Source organism: Drosophila serrata, unplaced genomic scaffold (assembly GCF_035046125.1).
Source record: "Drosophila serrata isolate PLE 108 unplaced genomic scaffold, ASM3504612v1 contig_240, whole genome shotgun sequence".
NCBI classification, from domain to species: Eukaryota; Metazoa; Arthropoda; class Insecta; order Diptera; family Drosophilidae; genus Drosophila; species Drosophila serrata.
This window is the reverse complement of record NW_028257138.1, coordinates 9478120-9495256: the sequence shown is the minus strand read 5'-3', so window position 1 is coordinate 9495256 and position 17137 is coordinate 9478120. Positions and strand designations below refer to the sequence as shown.

The window sequence follows — 17137 nt, the reverse complement described above, 5'->3', positions numbered from 1 at the left end:
CGCCTCCCACCTATCAATGAATAGCCCGAGAGAAAATATTCCTATTGACCATTTAAGCAATTGTATGAAATGGAATTGACATTCCAAGCATTTTGGTAGTTGTTTTATCAAAATCCGTTCAGTCGTTCATGAGAAAACCCCACTTTTGCATTTATTTTCATAAATGTTCCTACGAAGAATAAATATATCTGGCAGCACTGCCTGCCTAAAGTTAAGTCAATTTGATTTAAACTTTATGGTTAAATCTATGCAAACTGAAGATCGTAACATTGACGGGATTGCAATTCTGAACATTTTGATCCATGTTTCGTCAAAATCCGTTCAGTCGTTCATAAGAAATCTTGACTTTTTCATTTATTGCCATAAATGTACATATGTATGTGTGTATGTTCGACGAAGAATATTAAATAAATAAATGTGATTTAAACTTAATGGTAGGACGTATGTATGCAAAAGCAATAAAGGGCATTGCAGTTCTGAACATTTTAATCCATTATATACTAGTCAGAGTATATAGAAGACCAGCTGCAAAGATTTATTTAAAGAGCTTTAAATATAAGGGTCTATATTACTTATATTTGGACTGATAGACCGATGGACAGGCTAGATAGACTCGACTGTTGATGCTGATCAAGAATATATATACTTTATAGGGTCGGAAATAATTTAATTACTGCGTTGCAAATGTTTGACTTGAAATCATATTCCAAAGCAAGGGCATTGAAGCACTAGATTCGAGAAGCAAATTTTCGAAATAACATTTAATAGTCTGCTCAATAAATGATATCGGTATTCTAAGCAATTTGGTAGATGTTTCATCGAAATCCGTTCAGTAGTTTTGGAGAAATTAACATTTGAATTACTAATTTATATATTAAGGAGGCATGACTATGCACCCCTGGTACCCAAATGCAATAAATGAAAATGTCGGATTTCTCATTAACGACTGAACGGATTTTGATAAAACATAGATCAAAATGTTTAGAACTGCAATGCCGTCTATGGGGCAGTCTTCCTCTTGCATAGGTTAAGCCATAAAGTTTAAACCAATTTTTCTTGTTTTTCGGCAGGCAGGGCTGCGGGATATACTTTTTTTTGCCGGTACATAAATGAAAATAAATGAAAAAGTCAGGATTTCTTATAAACGACTGAACGAATTTTGACGAAACATGGATCAAAATGTTCAGCACTTCAATCCCGTTAATGTTACGATCTTCAGTTTGCATAGATTTAACCATAAAGTTTAAATCAAATTGACTTAACTTAAGGCAGGCAGTGCTGCCAGATTTATTTATTCTTCGTAGGAACATTTATGAAAATAAATGCAAAAGTGGGTTTTTCTCATGAACGACTGAACCGATTTTGATAAAACAACTACCAAAATGCTTGGAATGTCAATTCCATTCATGGGGCAAGCATATTTCATACAATTGTTTAAAAGTTCAATAGGAATATTCTCTGGCGGGCAATTCATCGATAGGGTGTGGGATTCGCCCCCATCGATATAAAGCCAGTGTTTGAGATTGAGATCGGAAAAAGAAAACGCTAATTTGTAAAAATCTGTGGGTTAGATTTAATAGAGATTTAATTCGAAATTAATTTTTCCCTAGCGTTTGAGCAAGCTCGCACGCGTTTACTTAAGGGCGTAAGATTTTTGTAAAAGTTACCTTCGATTTTGGTAGTTGGGGAGGGGCATAACATTCCGCCGTGATATATACTAAAATAATCTAAATAGAACGAAATAGGTAATTTTCCCTGATTTAGATCAAAATCCCACCAAATTGTTTTGAATGGCTTTTCCATTTATTGGGCAGTCCCTTTGCTTAATGTTTTATTCAACATTTTGCTATTTGTATTTAATTTAGTATTTTTCTTCACAAGGTTCCATGGTCTGGTTCAGCGAGTGGTTCTCTGCTGGTTCCATTTTCATAGTTCGCGCCTTAGCTATCAGCCCAAGTACACCACCCACTGTTATTCGATTTTCTTTAATATTTCCTTTTTGTTTTAATATATCCAAATGTCAAATACTTTCAAACTTAGTAGAAAACAATAGCAAATTAATTTTTTAGCATTTACAAACTTTATTTAATTCGTATTAGTGCCTCCCCTCTATGTACCATTTTCCCACCGTTGCATTTCGACGCTAACTCATCGACGCTAATTTGACGGACATATATTAAAACCATTCTTTTTTAATAAATAAAAAAAATATTATGATTACAGAAAATGTATATTTATCAATAAATAAGTGAAGAGACACACAAACATATATTAAATGGGTACAAAAATAAAAAAAGGGAAAGTTTTACAAACTAAGATCCGATGATAAAAAGGCTTTCTAAAAACCGGTTTACAAAATTTGAGAAGTAAATAATTACTACACAGATCTATTAATAAATATTGAATAAAAATATTCCTTTGGAATTTGGAGCTTTTAGCCCAGGTCCGCGTAAATACCATGAAGTGGTAATAAAATAATATAAATTGCGACAAATCTTAACTAATTAACGCGATTCCATCGCCATACGGTACTGTCATCGCAAACACAGACCAAAATGGACCCATCTTTAGAGAACGATGTCTGCCGGATGGTGGAGTTGCTCTTGGGATGCACCAGTTGGCTGCACTTGGTCAGATTCGGGTCGTTGCAGTCCAGTTCCCACACAAAGGTGGTGCCCTGTTGATTCCCCAGGGCCAGTATCTTTTGCCAGGCGTTGAAGGCAAAGCGAACGAACCAAATCTCGCACATCTTGTAGTCAAAATGATGCAGCACCGTGGTGGCCGACTCCTGCGGCTGGATCTCCTGCCAGGGGGCTGAGAGTTTGCCCGGCTTCCAGCAGACAATCGAATTCTCGCAGGATTTGGAAAAGACAAAGTCACCGAACCACTGAACACAATCCACATAATTGCGGTGTATATCGCGCGTGGAGAAGTCAGGGAAGTGCTCCTTGATTGTCGGAAACGGTGCCGTATTCTTGTTGGGACTAAAACCAGAGCTCAGCTCGATGGCCTCCCTTATGTCCGGTTTGTCCAGTCGCCACAGTTTCAGCGAGTGATCCATTCCACTGGACATGATGCGATCGCCGCGCAAATCAAAGTCAATGGACAGCACCTCATCGCGATGCCCTTCAACGCCACCAAACACGGCTACGCACACGTCCGACTGAATGTTCCACAACCGCAGCGAGTGATCCTTGCTGCCGGACAGCAGTAGCTGCGGTCTCACGGGATGAAATTTGAGCTCGTTGATGGCGTGTCCATGGCCAATGTAGTTCTTGCTGCACTGATGCTTTACGGGATTGAAGATGCGAATAACGCCACGGTAACCAGCCGCGGCCAGTACAGGATCACCGGTTTCGGCGTCATACGACCAAGCGCACGTATAAAAGCTTTCATCGGTCTAAAAATAAAGAATTTGAATAGAAGTCAAGCCCTTTTAAGCAACGCACACCTACATCGGGATCTGCGTAAACCTGAAGCAGTCGAATGCCTTCACAGGGCTCGTCCTCGATGCTTCTTTCGCATTCGTATATGGAAACCCGGTCCTTGCCCACAGTGGCAAACACCTGCGGCTGATTTCTGTCCAGAAATGGATTAAACTGCACCCCAAAGATTTGGTGGTTGTGGTCCTCGCGCACATGACAGCTGCAAGGCATTATGGAATTAGATTGGTTGGTAAAATCCCACCTACTTCTCTCACCTGTATTTGTAAAGAGGTGGCACCATTTTCGGAGCCTTTGCCCGTCGGCACAGGCGGTTTAGCTTGCGCGTGTTGGGCGATTTACTCCTGGTGGTCGTTGTGGTGGTGCTGAACAAGCTGGCGGAATCGTCCCTATCCACGGAATTGGCTTCGTTCTCATCCTCCTCCGGGCCAAAAATATTGCCGGCACTTGTTGTTGCGGGAGTTGAACCTGTTTCTGGCGGAGATTGATTCGTTGAATCATCTTCTGCGTTTTGCTCTTCCCTTGGGGAATCCGTTTCGCTAGGATTGGTTTCTGTCATCATTGGTTTAAACCTGAAACAACTTATTTACAAGTTTTCTTTTGTTTACAATTAGAAGATTGCCGCCAGTGTAACCGCAGCTACACTCCACAAAAATACCAAGATAAATGTAAAAAAATACTAAAAAAGTTCTTAAAATTCGAATATATTTAAACCTATTTCAGAGATAATTTGCTTAATCTACTTCTTGGTGGGCGCATTTTTGGCGGCCAATAGCTCGTCCAAGTAGGCCTCCACCTCCTTGTGCGCCTTGAAACTGTGCTCGGTGCGGGAGACAGCTTCGTGGGCAATGATACTGCGCAGCAGTTCCGCCTTGGCTTGGACGAGTTGCATCTGCGCCTGCTTCAGTTTGAGCTCGTTTGCCAGTTGAGGACCCAGCTTAAGTTCGGCGGCGTCCCTGAGCAGGGAGCACTTGCGCCACATCAGTTCTACCAGCTGCTCCAGGCTTCTGCGATGTTCCTCTTCCAATTGCAATATCTCTTTCTGATCGGCGCTCAGTCCGGCTTCCTGGGCGAAATCATCTGGAAACTCTTCACGCATCTTGTCTCCTAACTCAGCAATCGGTTGCAGAGAGCCTCTCAGCTGGGAGAACAACTTGTCGCGTATAGTTTTGCGATCAACGTAGCTCAGAGGAGGGAAACTGCTGGCATCCGGCAGACCTGACAGAAACAAAGAGTTAAGTTAGTTACTCTCTAAAGAGTTGGTAACTTAGTAATTACCTAGAACTTGTTCCTTGTCCCCTTCGCTCTCGCCCAGGCGCATGAAGTCCCCAATGGACACCAATTTGAGGACATTTTTAGTTTGCGGACTCTGATCGCGACCCAAGTTCAGCCGACGCAGCTCATCCAGCACTAGTTTCAGCTTAAGCACCCTTTTCAGTTCGATATTGCGGACTTCCAGCAGATCTTCGGAATCTGAGGCTAGAATCGTAGTGGAGGGATCCTTCATGGCGATTTTTTAGTTGGCTTAAAATGCCGGAATTTGATTGTTTGATTCGAAATGGCATCAGCAGATAGTGTGACCAGAAGCGGGAATACTTAAAATCATGAAAGTAATGTTTAAATTGTTTTTATTTTTCTAAGTTTTTTATTATTTTTAAATGTTTGACCTATATTATAGAAAAATAGTTACATTTCTTTAACGGAACAAAGACTTTTTATTATTGATAAACATTTAGTTAAGATTTCGAAAATATCGCCTAGGCAATCGCAAGCAAGATTGATATTATCGATAGTCATCAATTAATTCACTTTCTAATGTTTTTTTAAAGCGACGCGCTAGAAAAGCTTACCGAAGCATGTTAAATTTTGCTGGAATTACGCATCTTGTGCAAAATCATCCATATTTGGCCACCGTTGCATTGGGTGCTGGCACTATTTTAGCATCCGAGGTGATCTGGAGAGTATTAAAGTTTCCCATGGGCCTAATTGGAAAAACAAAGCCACTCCGTGTTCACGAAGTTGTGCTTTTCAACGAATTGGGCGAGACCTGTTCGTCCCTGCACTACAGTAATATAAGGTCGGAATCGGAGGGATTGGTGGTGGCCGAGCTCACGTGCGACAACCCGTACTGTTCCTTCAAAGGTCTCAGCAAAATGGTGCAGCAGATCGATAAGGCGGTGTACGCCATGGACGTTGCCATCTACACGTTCTCTTCAATACCTCTGTGCGAGGCATTGAAGCGAGCCCTACAGCGCGGCGTCACAATTCGGATCATCACCGACAATGAGATGGTCTCCGCTTCTGGCTCGCAGCTCAGCCATTTGGCTGACTTGGGAGTGCCGGTGCGCGGACATGGCACCTCTTACCTGATGCACCACAAGTTCGTCGTGATCGACGGCGTGGAGCGGGTGCAGGAGATCCAGCGGCTCAAAAAGCGCAAGTGGATGCAGGACACCTGTAGCGTCTTAATCAACGGATCTGTTAACTGGACGCGAATGGGATTTGGCGGCAACTGGGAGAACTGTATTATCACGGACGACAATGTGCTGGCGCACTCCTTCCAGGCGGAATTCAATCGGATGTGGAAAGCTTTCGAAACATGTCCTGTCGACTTTGCGAAGAACCCATTAGATTTAGATCTTAATAGATAATTCCGTATTAATACGGATGTACGTAAAAATATGATTTCAATTATGACCAGAAACAAATTACCAAAATATCAATGTTCTCAATTCTACAAACATACAACTGTTAAATCCACAAATTTTATTGTCTTAAAAATAATTCACCTTATATAGATCTATTTGCTTTGTTGTTTCAACTTGTCAGCACGCCGCGAAAATGTCTCCTTTAGGAAATTCAAACGTTCGATCTCTGACCTAATTTCCAAATACTCCAGGTAGGATACTCCGGATTTTAACAATATCTCCTGTTTGAGTGTGAGCACACGAGCAACCTCCTTTTGTTTGCGCTGGAGAGCCATTAATTTGATAGACATGGCCGAATCCTTGGGAGCCTTTGACTTCTTTGCGCTCTTCGATTTTTTCGACTTCTGTGGGATATAGAACTGTTAAAATATCTTCCATTTTTGTTTTATTTACTTCATACTTTACTAATTTCCATTGTTTACTTTAAGATTTCCGCGTGGTGTTTTGTTGTGGTTACATGTGCGAAGAAGAAGAACGATGGCGGAAAAGTATTTTGGTGAAGTGGTATTTTTTGTGGCCACACTAAGTTTTGAGTATTTTTTTTATAGCTTGAAACATCTTATTTATTATTTCTTGGAAGTTCTACGGGTGCATATGGTGTTATACTGATAGGTTTAAAATTATTTTTATAATTGTTTTCATTTTTTTTCACCTTAACTAAATAGTATATATGTGAGTCCCCTTTTGTACGCCCATGGCTGTGATATGCTGATAAGAGTGTGGTATTTTATGTCTATGCTCATTTTTGATATTTTCCCATTTCCCATTTGTGGTCACACCGGCGTCTACTATTTGTGAAATTCTCTCGATTTGTTGGAAAAATAAGTGAAAATGGGTTCTTCATCGTCTGGGAAAAAGCACAAGAAAGACAAGAAGGCCAGACATCGTTCGCGTTCGCCGGAGCACCATCAGCGCGGCACTGAGGACGAGGATGTGACCCTGGATCTCACCGACGACTCCGCGACGCGCCACAGACACCACAAACACAAGAAGCACAAGGAGTCCAAAGATAAGGAGCATCGTCACAGGCATCACAAGCACAAGGAGCGGGAGCGACCCAGCGAGGTCATCTCCCTCGAGGAATCGGACTCCGATAGTAAGTGTTTGTACCTTATCGGTAGCATGGTGCAGGCCAAGCTCAAGGACAATTGCCGCTGGCGGCGGATGCGGCAGAAAAGCGATTATATCTGATTATCCGGTCCGCCGAAGCCCGGCCATCGTCTTGGCGCTGCACTTTTCCACTTCTGAACGTACTAAACCGATCGTTGCGTTCCCCATTTCTATTATCTTTTGCAGGTGTTCCGCTACTGGAGCAGATTGTGAGTGGGAGGCAAGCAGAAGCGGCGCACTTAATATACTCTATAAGAAGCGAATCTATTGCTGGATAGTATTAGACAGCTCTAATCCGTTCCTCTTCTTTGCAGGTTCGGACTGTGTGGAGGTTCCGGTGCAGGAGCAGGCCAACAAGGTGAGGGAGTCCTCCCACCGCGACAGGGAACGTGACACTGGACGCGAACGTGATCAGCTACGAGAAAGGGAAAGAGAGCGTGAGCGAGAGCGGGAGCGGGAGCGGGAAAAGGAGCGTGAACGTGATCAGCTAAGAGAGCGGGAACGTGAACGGGAACGTGAGAAGGATCGAGAGCGGGACCGTGAACGAGAGCGCGAAAAGGAGCGCATCAAAGAGCGAGAGGAGCGTGAAAGAGAGCGCCTAAAGGAGCGAGAGAAGGAGCGCGAAAGGGAACGTGACCGGGAGCGCCTCAAGGAACGAAGCGAAAGGGAGCGTGACCGTCAACGCGAAAGCGAACTCACCGCTCCACCACCGCCCCAAATCTCCAAGCACGCCGAATATGAATCCCGGCGTGAGCGGGAAATTGAGCGTGAACGGGAAGGCCGGAAGAGGGCTGGCAGGGAGAGGGAACGCGAACGCAACCGTGAACGCTCTCGATCCCAAACGCCGCCCTCAGCGACACGAAAGCCAAACGCCTCGCGTTCCTTCTCTCCCATTCCCGAGAACGGAGCTGGTGACGTTCTGTCCGTTGAGGAAACAAACAAACTACGCGCCAAACTTGGCCTAAAACCTTTGGAAGTGGAGAGTGGCCCCAGCAAGGTCACCCCCACAGCTGGAAGCAGTAGTCATGCGGAGAGTAAGAGACCAGCTGGTGAGGCCGATCTCTCCTCCTACAAGGATGAGTGGGGTGAATTCCTCCATAAGCCGGCCGACAACCTCAAAGAGAAGAAGGAGGCGGAGAAGCTGCGCGAGAAACTGAAGCAACGCAAAGAAAAACGCTTCTTAGAGGAGCGACTGGCACGCATTAAAACACTCGGTGAGTCTGACGAAGAAACAGACAATGCGGCCAAATGGGTGGACAGAAACAAGCGAGTGGTTGACGAACGCGAAGAGGCCAAGCGTAAGGCCAAAGAGCTGGAGGAACTGGATGAGGCCTTTGGAGTCACAGAAATGCTCGAAAAGGAGAAATCCAAGGCGCGCCAGCGGGCCTATGGCGATAACAACCTAAAAGGTCTGCGTGTGGAACACGACATGGATGACTTTGGCGAGGGACGCACTGTTATTCTCACACTAAAGGACCAAGACGTGCTCAATGAGGAAGAGGGCGACACCTTAGTCAATGTCAACATGCTGGATGATGAGCGATACAAGAAGAATGTGGCAAACAAGAAGCAGAATCCTCTCAGCTATGGCTACAATGTCTATGAGGAGCAATACGATGAGTTGGGCAATCCCATCGAGCGGTCGGTGCTGGAAAAATATGATGATGAGATCGAGGGTCAGCCGAAGAAGCGCAAGAACTTTGTGATTGGAGAGAACGTAGAGGAGGAGCGGGAACATAGGCGCAAGCTGCTCGAGATTAAGACGAAATTGGCTGGTAAACGTTTGGAAACCTTGGAGGATACCAATCTGCAGCTGGCCTCGGATACATACAGTACCGAGGAATTGGCCAAGTAAGTTTTTGCTTAAGATATTGAAAGCTTTTGATTCTTACACAATTTTTTCCCTATTAGGTTTAAGAAGCCCAAGAAAAAGGTAAAGAAACTTCGCCAAAAACTAAAAGCCGAAGATCTGGAGCCTTTGGTTGAGCCGGGAACTTCTGGAAATTCCTCAAACTTTGGTAGCCGCCATGGACGTTATCGTGATCACGAAGATGCAGAAATGGAGGACATTAAGCCAGACATAAAAATAGAAGGAGAGGATGACGACTTGGAGCGCGTCCTATCGAAAGCTCGCAAGCTAAAACAGAAAGAGAATATTATCAAGAAGCCCATGGTCATCGACATTGAGTCAATTCAGAGAGACATTAAGCCAGAACCCGTGGAGGAAGCCAGCTCATCAGGTGTTGTGTTCACCGGTGCGGACGGTAACATTGTGCTGAATGCTACTGCAGAGTTTTGCCGCACCTTGGGCGACATTCCTACATATGGCATGGCAGGCAATCGTAACGAGGACTCCAACGATATGATGGACTATGAAAAGACCGAGAATGCTGAGGAGCACATGGATACGCATAGTGACGAGCCTAGCCATAGTCATGGCACTTGGAACTCCGTTAATCCGGATGAAGTTATGCAGCCTGCTGATTTGGATAATCTGGGCGATGACCTGGAGGATCGTGCCATATTAGATGAGGAGCCCGATGTGGGAGCTGGCGTGGCAAATGCCCTGCGATTAGCTCTGTCCAAGGGATACCTTGAAAAGGAGGAGAAGAACAGGCCGAGCAACACCAAAATGGCCCATCTGCAGGCCAAAAACTATTCCATCGAGGACAAAGCTGCCGGGTGGGGTGAAGATTCTTTTACGATAATTTAACTCTTATTAATATTGATTTATTTATTCGCAGGGAGGACGACAAAATTGGACGTCGCGATCGGTTCCAACATGGTCCCATTATGGACTTCAAGGACAAGGAGACCTTCAAGCCCAATGTCAAGCTGGACTACATTGATGACAATGGTCGCATATTGAACCTCAAAGAGGCTTTCCGCTATTTGTCACACAAGTTCCATGGCAAGGGGCCGGGCAAGAACAAGATTGAGAAGCGTCTGAAGAAAATGGAGCAAGATGGGGTTAGTTTAATACTTTAAGTAACTAAATCTGTTTAAAAACTAAATGAAAAACGTCTTTCTTGCAGTTGATGAAAACCATGAGCTCGACGGATACACCCTTGGGCACTCTGACCATGTTGCAGCAGAAGCAAAAGGAGACCAAGACCGCCTATGTGGTGCTCAGTGGCAGCAACAAAAACGCTGCAGGTGTCAGTGGCTCTTCGATAGCCAAATTTAAGTAGAACGGAAGAGGGAAGGCAGGATGGATTACAATTACAGTTACCAAGATATAACCATAACCAAATGCAATAGAAACTTCCTACCCAAATATGTAATTCTCTTCGTATCTATTTATTCAAATACACTTTGGATTTATCTCAAAATGCTGATCTGCAGCGGTGAATCTCCTCTTGCATGGGTCACTGGAAGCAGAATTTAGAGAGAGTATGTTTCAGAAAGTAAAGTAGGCTTAACTTACATTTGAAAGATTTGCCAAGCATGGTTCTCTTCTGGTTCTGAACCATCTCAAAGCCAGGACCAGACACCATTGTACACCATATTTCCGAAGACAAGTTGTTAAATGTTAGCCTGCACTTACTATCCCCATATCGTATGGAGTTTACAGTAACTTCGTCAACATTTGGTGGCGTCAATGAAATACCCTTGTACAATGTCGTCTTATTGCCTTCACGCCCAAAGTCCAGATTGCCGTAACCGAAGATAAGGGCTTGCAGGAAGCCCCCGATTCCGGTGAGGAAATTCGCTGATCCCTCGTAGCCCAACGGAGTCTCGCTCCACACCTTAAACTCGGGTCGAACATAGCTCTTGTAGCCGCGCTCAAAGTACTCGTGAGCTCGCCAATCCTGGCTGGTGTTCAAATAATTAGCGGCAAACATGGACCAGGTCATGGCCGGTCCCGATTCTCTTGTCACATTTGCATATATATTCAGATCATTCAAGTGCGTCCGGCTTAAAGATGGCATTATATTTATTAAATGTGAATAAAATAGAATTGAGTCTCACCTGGTATCGAATCTAAGAGGATATCCCAGCAAAATGGTATCTGCTTGCTTGACAATGGTGTTCGGAGCGTAACCCTGGTGCTGTGGATGATAATCCAATTCGTCATCTTTTAGGATTACTAACCGATCACTTAATTGGCGCCACTTTTCAAATAGTTCGGTGCTTGTATTGCCACACATTAGGCCCGCCCATTCGGCGAACTCCAAAGCAATCTTGGCCACAGCGTTTGTGTAGACATTATCATCCACATTCGGGTGATCCTCATCCGGACCCATTATGTTTAAGAAATGACATAGATTCTGCCTCTCTTCGCAGGTGGCTCTGCTCACCAGGAACTCCGCCACCTCCGATGCTATGGGCCAGGCTGTGTCACAAATCCACACATAGTCTATCGATTGGGCGAAAAACTTTTCCATGGCAAAGGATATGTCGGGAGATATGTGAATCTCTTGTTGAGCCACCTCCGGGCAACAGGGATTGGTGACCTCTGTCCCAGTGTAGGCACTCTCCCAGGGAAATCTGGCTCCCTTATAGCCTGTTACATTAGCGTTATATCTCGCACCCTCCAAATTCCTGAAGCGATAGCCAAGCACATCCTTGCCATACTGTAAGCTGAATTGGGTTACTATTGGCAGCATCCAGATCTCTGTGTCCCAAAAGTTGTGGCCTTGATAGTCCGCCTCCAGATTGCCCCGTCCCAGTCCAGTGGGACTTAATCCATAGAAGGGTTCATTCTCCTGGTTGGTTACCAGCGATGGCAGGGAACTAACCAAATAGAAGATTCCAGCATTGACAATCTGAGATAGCTCCAGGACATCGTCTCCTTTTAACCCAATGGAGAATTCATTGTCCCAGAAATTGTTCCAGGCATCAGTGTGTTTTTTAAGAAGATTTTTGGGGCTTAACTGGAGCACATCTTGGAGTTCCTTGCGGGCCACATTTTCCTGTCTATCTATAGTTATAATAATGCGATGTTGTAGCTCTGACTGCCAGGCGGGCCACTCCAGTTGCAGAGGCTGCTCCAAGGATTCACTGAATAAGATAAAAATCTCTTGCGGATTCGGTTGGAATTTCTCAAATTCCAGGATCTGTGTGCGACCTCGAAGGATGCGAAAATCTCCGCTGGATGATGAGCTGCCATTATTCAGTACCACAAACTCAAAAGCATCGCTGGGGGCACCAGGATGTTGTGTGAGTTTCAGGAACTGGGGAGCTTTAAGGAAATATATTTTTTAGTTTGAAATATCAAAGAACTTGGAAGGGATTTAAATTAAATTAATATTGATTAAGTTATGGGAAAACTCACAATTAACTCTCGAAGTACTAGAGGTAAGCCTGGTGGCCACCACCTCATAGACTAAAGCTCGGTTGTAGTACTTGTGTGGATAGGTTCTCTGCTCCACTTTGATCCCAAGACTTTTATAGGTTGTGAGGGATCGGAAGTATCCATCCCTTAGATCCATTTCGTAGCTAGTTCCATTCACCTCCACATCCCCGCCAGAAGCACAGCCAAAGCGATCACAAACTTCGGTGCTTATATTCAGCCAGTTGGGAATCCGAGCTCTTTTGCTATTTCCGCCGGGTCCATTGTAAACTCCATTCATAAAGATGGCATCTCCGAAGACCGTATAGCCCAGATGACCATTGCTCAGGGTGGGCATAAAATTTAAGTCCGATGGAAGACTGTAGAATAAGATAAAGGTCTAAATTATCTAAGAAATTATATTACAAAACTCAGGGTTTACTTTAAATATAAATTAATGAAAGGTTTAAAGTGGGTAGAAGTAGTCTTGAAGTATTGATTGATACCGATTATCAGACATCCAGTTAAACTTTATTAGGTATTAAGTGTATTTGTAATTCCCATATTTAATGATTTATATTGGATTTATAGTTCTTATTCATAGTTTTGTTATTTTAATATTATTTACCTATAGGTTTTTAGTAAATATGCATCTGGCGTCTCAGCTAAGCAGCTCTTGAATATCACAAAACTGACGACAAATAAAATTCTTTTCAGCATTATTTTCGCGATCTATCCAGCAGTGAGGTCCGAAGTATACTGATTGCGTTTCTCTCTTTGGAAAATGAAAAGACTCTTGATTTTGATAAGAGTGTTGATAATATGATTTAATCTCATCGAGAGTGATGGGGTGATTGAGCTGAAGTAGTTTCCTATGTTCATTTCTCATATATATGTAAGTGCGGTGCTTTCCCTGGGTCTTAAGTGCCTCCTAATCAGCTCACATTTGCTATGGTAATTAATGTATTAAGTGATTAATTAATTGATTCGAATTCTAGTAATTTCTAGTATCTAATCGATTAGAAAATATAGTTCAGATTCTTTAGATTAAAATGATTAAAAAACTAGCCTGAAGTTCCCTTTAGTTTATATGCGTAAAGATGATATATATGCTTAGAATTGTTCAGGAACCTTGAAAGAAAGTTCTCCTAAAATCGGGCAAAAACATCAGTTAGCTAAAAATATATGCCTTTGGGCATTGATCATAGTTTTTCCAATACTCTGCTCTGTCCAAAGGCAATTGGTAGTCTTCCCAAGCACATGAAACTAATAAAAAGAGAAATACACACAAGTGGCATAGTTTTTATGGCATCGCACTTGAAGATCTGAATGGGTAGACAAGAAATCGACTTGGATGGGCTAAGATTATCAAGACGGAGATTAGGTCTGAACCAAAGAGAGGATGCGAATGCTGCTGAATGGAGACACAATCATGGGAAAATATCTTCTAATGCGCGGAGGGCTAAAAAGGAAAACTCAAATATAAAGTACGTAAAGAATAAAAGTCATTAAAGATTGACTACTGACTGTCGTCAGGTGGCTAAGGTCTGATCTTTGTAACTGCTGGGTGGCCCTAGACTACATTCTTTTCACTATTTTTTCACTATAATTTTTTGTTTTGTTTTTATGATATTTTCATAATTCCTAGTTACAAGGTAATTATGGTCTTTGTTGTCGACTCTAATTACCTGGGAGTCAACGTCTGCCCTTTCCCACATCGGATGTTGGTTGGGCCATAGCTCTACTTGAGCTTTACTCTTACTTGGATCTGCTTGGATATCACTGCCTCCCACTCCGATCTGAATATATATCCGAAATATTCAACGCCATCTTTGCTATCTGACAACGAAGCGTAACCAGGCAAAGAACCAACTAGCTATAGCCGATATGCGTTCGTGACTAGAACCCCCATTTAAAGGGGGCACTATTACCCCCAATGAACATATGTACACTATAATATTAAAGAAGGAATTTATTTAGTTCAATTAAAGTGTATTTATTTATGTTTTTGAATATGTGTTATATGATATATTTCTAAAGACCAATTCTTATATGAAAAGCAATTTCCTGCTCCTTTAAAGTGAAATCAGTTCCTAAAACTTATATAGTTTTCGATACATCATCATTACTTTAAATTTGTTAAACTTAAACTAAAAATAAAAATATCTAAAAACATTTTAAATCGAATAGTTAATCAGAAAACTTGCATTGATTTGATTTTAATTATTTCTAATATAATATAAATTAGTTTGTGTAAAGTATTCATTAAAGGTTATTAAAAATCACATTAAAATATGTTTAAAATCCTGCATTAGATAACCTTCTTTTATTGTTTATATTTTGGATTTTCAATTATTAATTAGCTTTTAATTACCGGAACAAATGCATTAATTCTAAAAACTATTTAACGGATGATTAATATTTTAATATTGTCATTTTTATGAGGGTTTATTTATATTTCAGTATTTTTAAACCTTTCAACAAAGATTTATGTTAAAGGCAAAGTCTTAATCTATTTATTTGCTATTATTTCCAATATCTCTTTTTCTTTTCCCCAAATTTCCATCAACTTCAATCCTCTTGATACAATTTTCCCTAGTGTAGGCTGTATCTTTTCCTGTATCTGAATCTTATGGGGCTATAGCTCTCTTTCTTCGCCCATCTCCAAAGTTCGGCTCAGCTGAGCTTGGCACTAATTTTAATGACGTTACGCCGCGATAGGTTTTCTGCTCAAGATCCATAAAGAAATGCTCAGGTGTTCGTTCCCCCAATTCCTTTCCTATAGGTGGATAGAGTCTTCCATATCTGAGGTTTGGGTTGGCACGAGATCTCCGTCGGCGAGTGTGTGGAGCCGAGGCTCCTCAGTGATTTACCCTCGTCCATTGTACCATCATCATCATCGTCATCATCATCATCATGATGATCATCGTCATCATCATCATCATCATCATCCCCCGCCACGTATGCACTCACATGCTATATAGTGAAGCATATTCACTGTTCAAGAAGTCAAAGTCGGAGCTATATATACATATATATATATATATCGCGATGTTGTCGCTTGCCGGAGCGTAACTGAAATATTAAAACAAATTTTTTCCGTTTCTATTTTTTAGTTGTTGTTGTTGTATTTTGTGATGTCGGCTTTTGTTATTGTCGGCCATTTTGCTGGCGGTTTTGGTTTGGTTTGGCATCAGATTTTTTGTTTTCTTTCTTCTTGTTTTATTTGACGTGTTTTTCGTTGGATTTTTTGTTGTTTTTTTTTGCCAACCTGTTGGCCAAAAAGTCGCGTTGAGAAATTTACGCAACGAAGCATTGCCAATGAGTTTCCGCTTTGAGAAGGTATTGGGCTTAGTTGTTGCCATCCTAAGTTTATAAGGGCCAAAAAGGGTAGAAATATTATTTTATACATATTTAAGATAATATTTTACATAAATCATATAGAGAAGGAAGGATTTAGCATTAAGAAATGATGATTTGAGGGTTTAAAGGTTCGATTCTGGTGTAAAACTACTGGAAATTAGGGTTCTTCAAATATATTTGAAGCTATTGTTTGTCATTCTTTAAATTGTTATTTTATAAAAAGTATTGAAGAATAAAATAATGCTCATACGTATATGAGTTATTATAAGATGAAAAATATAATAAGGCTAAACACATAATTTGTTAACATAAAAATCATTATTCTAAAAACTTTTATACATATTTTTGTAAATGTTATTCTGAAAAGTCAAATACAACCTATGAAAACTAGATATAAAATGTATATAAGTTTAAGGCATATTAAATGTATAAAATATAATTAATATTAATTGTTTATTATAACATTCAAATATACAAAATGTTAACTATGTTCCTATATATACCTTCGTATCATTACCTTTTCCTAAGCTTATTATCTTTCCTGACAAAGTCTTCAATAATTCTCTTATAAAATTTATAAAACATTTTATATATCTATCTTTCATATATCTTAACTATTAGTAATTATTCTTATCACTTTTCAAAATACAGACATTCTCCCTAGTTACCCCAAAGATAATTCACACCACTTTCTAATCGAAATTATGGAACACATTTTGGCTTTTCAAAACTATATTTCCCAGTCCCTTCCTCGTTACCCGCTGTGGCTTAAACATTTGGTCGCGTTTTAGGTATATATCTACACATTTCTTTGTTTTTTTTTTTTATTTTTTTTTTAGGCCTGAGTGTTTTTCTGCCTAATTTGTGAGCGAGTTGGTCGCTCTCGCCGAAAATGAAACGCGTGTGAAAATTATATTTATTGTGCGGCCACCCAGCCATTGTGTTACATACAATGTACCATGTACCCTGAGGAGACGGGACAGGGACACATTAATACAGGCAGCCATGGCAATCATGGGCTTTCCCCTGGCTTGACTTGGTTTGGTTTCTTTTTTTCTATTTTATCTGGTTTTTTTTGGGCTTTTGGGTCCGTAGTTTTGGGTGTTTTCCAACTGTGAGCCCGGGAGCTGCCTAATTGTTGTAATTTGCCTAGATATTATATTTATTGTTTGCCGGATAATTATGATGATTATCTACGAAACGGAGTGTTTAAAACGTTTTCCGCCAGCCTGGGAACC

General features: G+C 41.6%; 6 protein-coding genes across 7 annotated transcripts; 2 read left to right on the top strand and 4 right to left on the bottom strand.

Annotated features, from left to right (window-relative positions):
* Positions 1 to 2211: 2211 nt before the first annotated feature.
* Positions 2212 to 4106, bottom strand: escl (embryonic ectoderm development protein escl). Its single transcript, XM_020952342.2, has 3 exons — positions 3701 to 4106; positions 3456 to 3645; positions 2212 to 3400 (listed from the first exon to the last, which is right to left on the bottom strand). Exons 1-3 carry the CDS (start codon positions 4003 to 4005, stop codon positions 2501 to 2503), a joined length of 1395 nt encoding a protein of 464 aa, XP_020808001.2. The 5' UTR covers positions 4006 to 4106; the 3' UTR covers positions 2212 to 2500.
* A 25-nt stretch (positions 4107 to 4131) lies between these two features.
* dgt2 (dim gamma-tubulin 2) lies at positions 4132 to 5037 on the bottom strand. Its single transcript, XM_020952350.2, has 2 exons — positions 4722 to 5037; positions 4132 to 4661 (listed from the first exon to the last, which is right to left on the bottom strand). Exons 1-2 carry the CDS (start codon positions 4948 to 4950, stop codon positions 4183 to 4185), a joined length of 708 nt encoding a protein of 235 aa, XP_020808009.2. The 5' UTR covers positions 4951 to 5037; the 3' UTR covers positions 4132 to 4182.
* Positions 5038 to 5166: 129 nt separating this feature from the next.
* On the top strand, positions 5167 to 6244 carry zuc (Mitochondrial cardiolipin hydrolase zuc). The gene has a single exon (XM_020952338.2). The coding sequence runs from the start codon at positions 5300 to 5302 to the stop codon at positions 6092 to 6094; it is 795 nt and encodes a 264-aa protein (XP_020807997.2). The 5' UTR covers positions 5167 to 5299; the 3' UTR covers positions 6095 to 6244.
* LOC110183983 (uncharacterized) lies at positions 6152 to 6883 on the bottom strand. 2 transcript variants are annotated; one of them, XM_086831238.1, is made up of 3 exons: positions 6804 to 6883; positions 6552 to 6733; positions 6152 to 6495 (listed from the first exon to the last, which is right to left on the bottom strand). In XM_086831238.1, the coding sequence occupies exons 2-3, from the start codon at positions 6564 to 6566 to the stop codon at positions 6244 to 6246; spliced, it is 267 nt and encodes an 88-aa protein (XP_086687364.1). In that variant the 5' UTR covers positions 6567 to 6733; positions 6804 to 6883; the 3' UTR covers positions 6152 to 6243. The 2 variants fall into 2 exon arrangements, with proteins under 2 accessions (XP_086687364.1, XP_020807998.2); XM_020952339.2 differs by having other exon boundaries at positions 6552 to 6864.
* Positions 6872 to 10593, top strand: LOC110183987 (U4/U6.U5 tri-snRNP-associated protein 1). The gene is made up of 5 exons (XM_086831237.1): positions 6872 to 7247; positions 7576 to 9112; positions 9173 to 9943; positions 10006 to 10231; positions 10297 to 10593. The coding sequence occupies exons 1-5, from the start codon at positions 6983 to 6985 to the stop codon at positions 10450 to 10452; spliced, it is 2955 nt and encodes a 984-aa protein (XP_086687363.1). The 5' UTR covers positions 6872 to 6982; the 3' UTR covers positions 10453 to 10593.
* On the bottom strand, positions 10539 to 13297 carry LOC110183998 (protein-glucosylgalactosylhydroxylysine glucosidase). The gene is made up of 5 exons (XM_020952355.2): positions 13165 to 13297; positions 12540 to 12916; positions 11234 to 12446; positions 10689 to 11179; positions 10539 to 10632 (listed from the first exon to the last, which is right to left on the bottom strand). Exons 1-5 carry the CDS (start codon positions 13254 to 13256, stop codon positions 10583 to 10585), a joined length of 2223 nt encoding a protein of 740 aa, XP_020808014.2. The 5' UTR covers positions 13257 to 13297; the 3' UTR covers positions 10539 to 10582.
* Between the last annotated feature and the right edge of the window lie 3840 nt (positions 13298 to 17137).

Excerpts from the sequence above, each read along its gene's own strand:
- escl (XM_020952342.2), bottom strand. The coding sequence starts at position 4,005 with ATGATGACAGAAACCAATCCTAGCGAAACGGATTCCCCAAGGGAAGAG. Across the intron at positions 3,646-3,700 it reads CCACCTCTTTACAAATACAG|CTGTCATGTGCGCGAGGACC; the intron begins GTGAGAGAAGTA and ends AATGCCTTGCAG. Across the intron at positions 3,401-3,455 it reads AGGTTTACGCAGATCCCGAT|ACCGATGAAAGCTTTTATAC; the intron begins GTAGGTGTGCGT and ends CTTTATTTTTAG.
- zuc (XM_020952338.2), top strand. The coding sequence starts at position 5,300 with ATGTTAAATTTTGCTGGAATTACGCATCTTGTGCAAAATCATCCATAT.
- dgt2 (XM_020952350.2), bottom strand. The coding sequence starts at position 4,950 with ATGAAGGATCCCTCCACTACGATTCTAGCCTCAGATTCCGAAGATCTG. Across the intron at positions 4,662-4,721 it reads GGACAAGGAACAAGTTCTAG|GTCTGCCGGATGCCAGCAGT; the intron begins GTAATTACTAAG and ends TGTTTCTGTCAG.
- LOC110183987 (XM_086831237.1), top strand. The coding sequence starts at position 6,983 with ATGGGTTCTTCATCGTCTGGGAAAAAGCACAAGAAAGACAAGAAGGCC. Across the intron at positions 9,113-9,172 it reads AGTACCGAGGAATTGGCCAA|GTTTAAGAAGCCCAAGAAAA; the intron begins GTAAGTTTTTGC and ends TTTCCCTATTAG. Across the intron at positions 10,232-10,296 it reads AGAAAATGGAGCAAGATGGG|TTGATGAAAACCATGAGCTC; the intron begins GTTAGTTTAATA and ends TCTTTCTTGCAG.
- LOC110183998 (XM_020952355.2), bottom strand. The coding sequence starts at position 13,256 with ATGCTGAAAAGAATTTTATTTGTCGTCAGTTTTGTGATATTCAAGAGC. Across the intron at positions 12,917-13,164 it reads TATTTACTAAAAACCTATAG|TCTTCCATCGGACTTAAATT; the intron begins GTAAATAATATT and ends CTTATTCTACAG. Across the intron at positions 12,447-12,539 it reads TAGTACTTCGAGAGTTAATT|CTCCCCAGTTCCTGAAACTC; the intron begins GTGAGTTTTCCC and ends ATTTCCTTAAAG.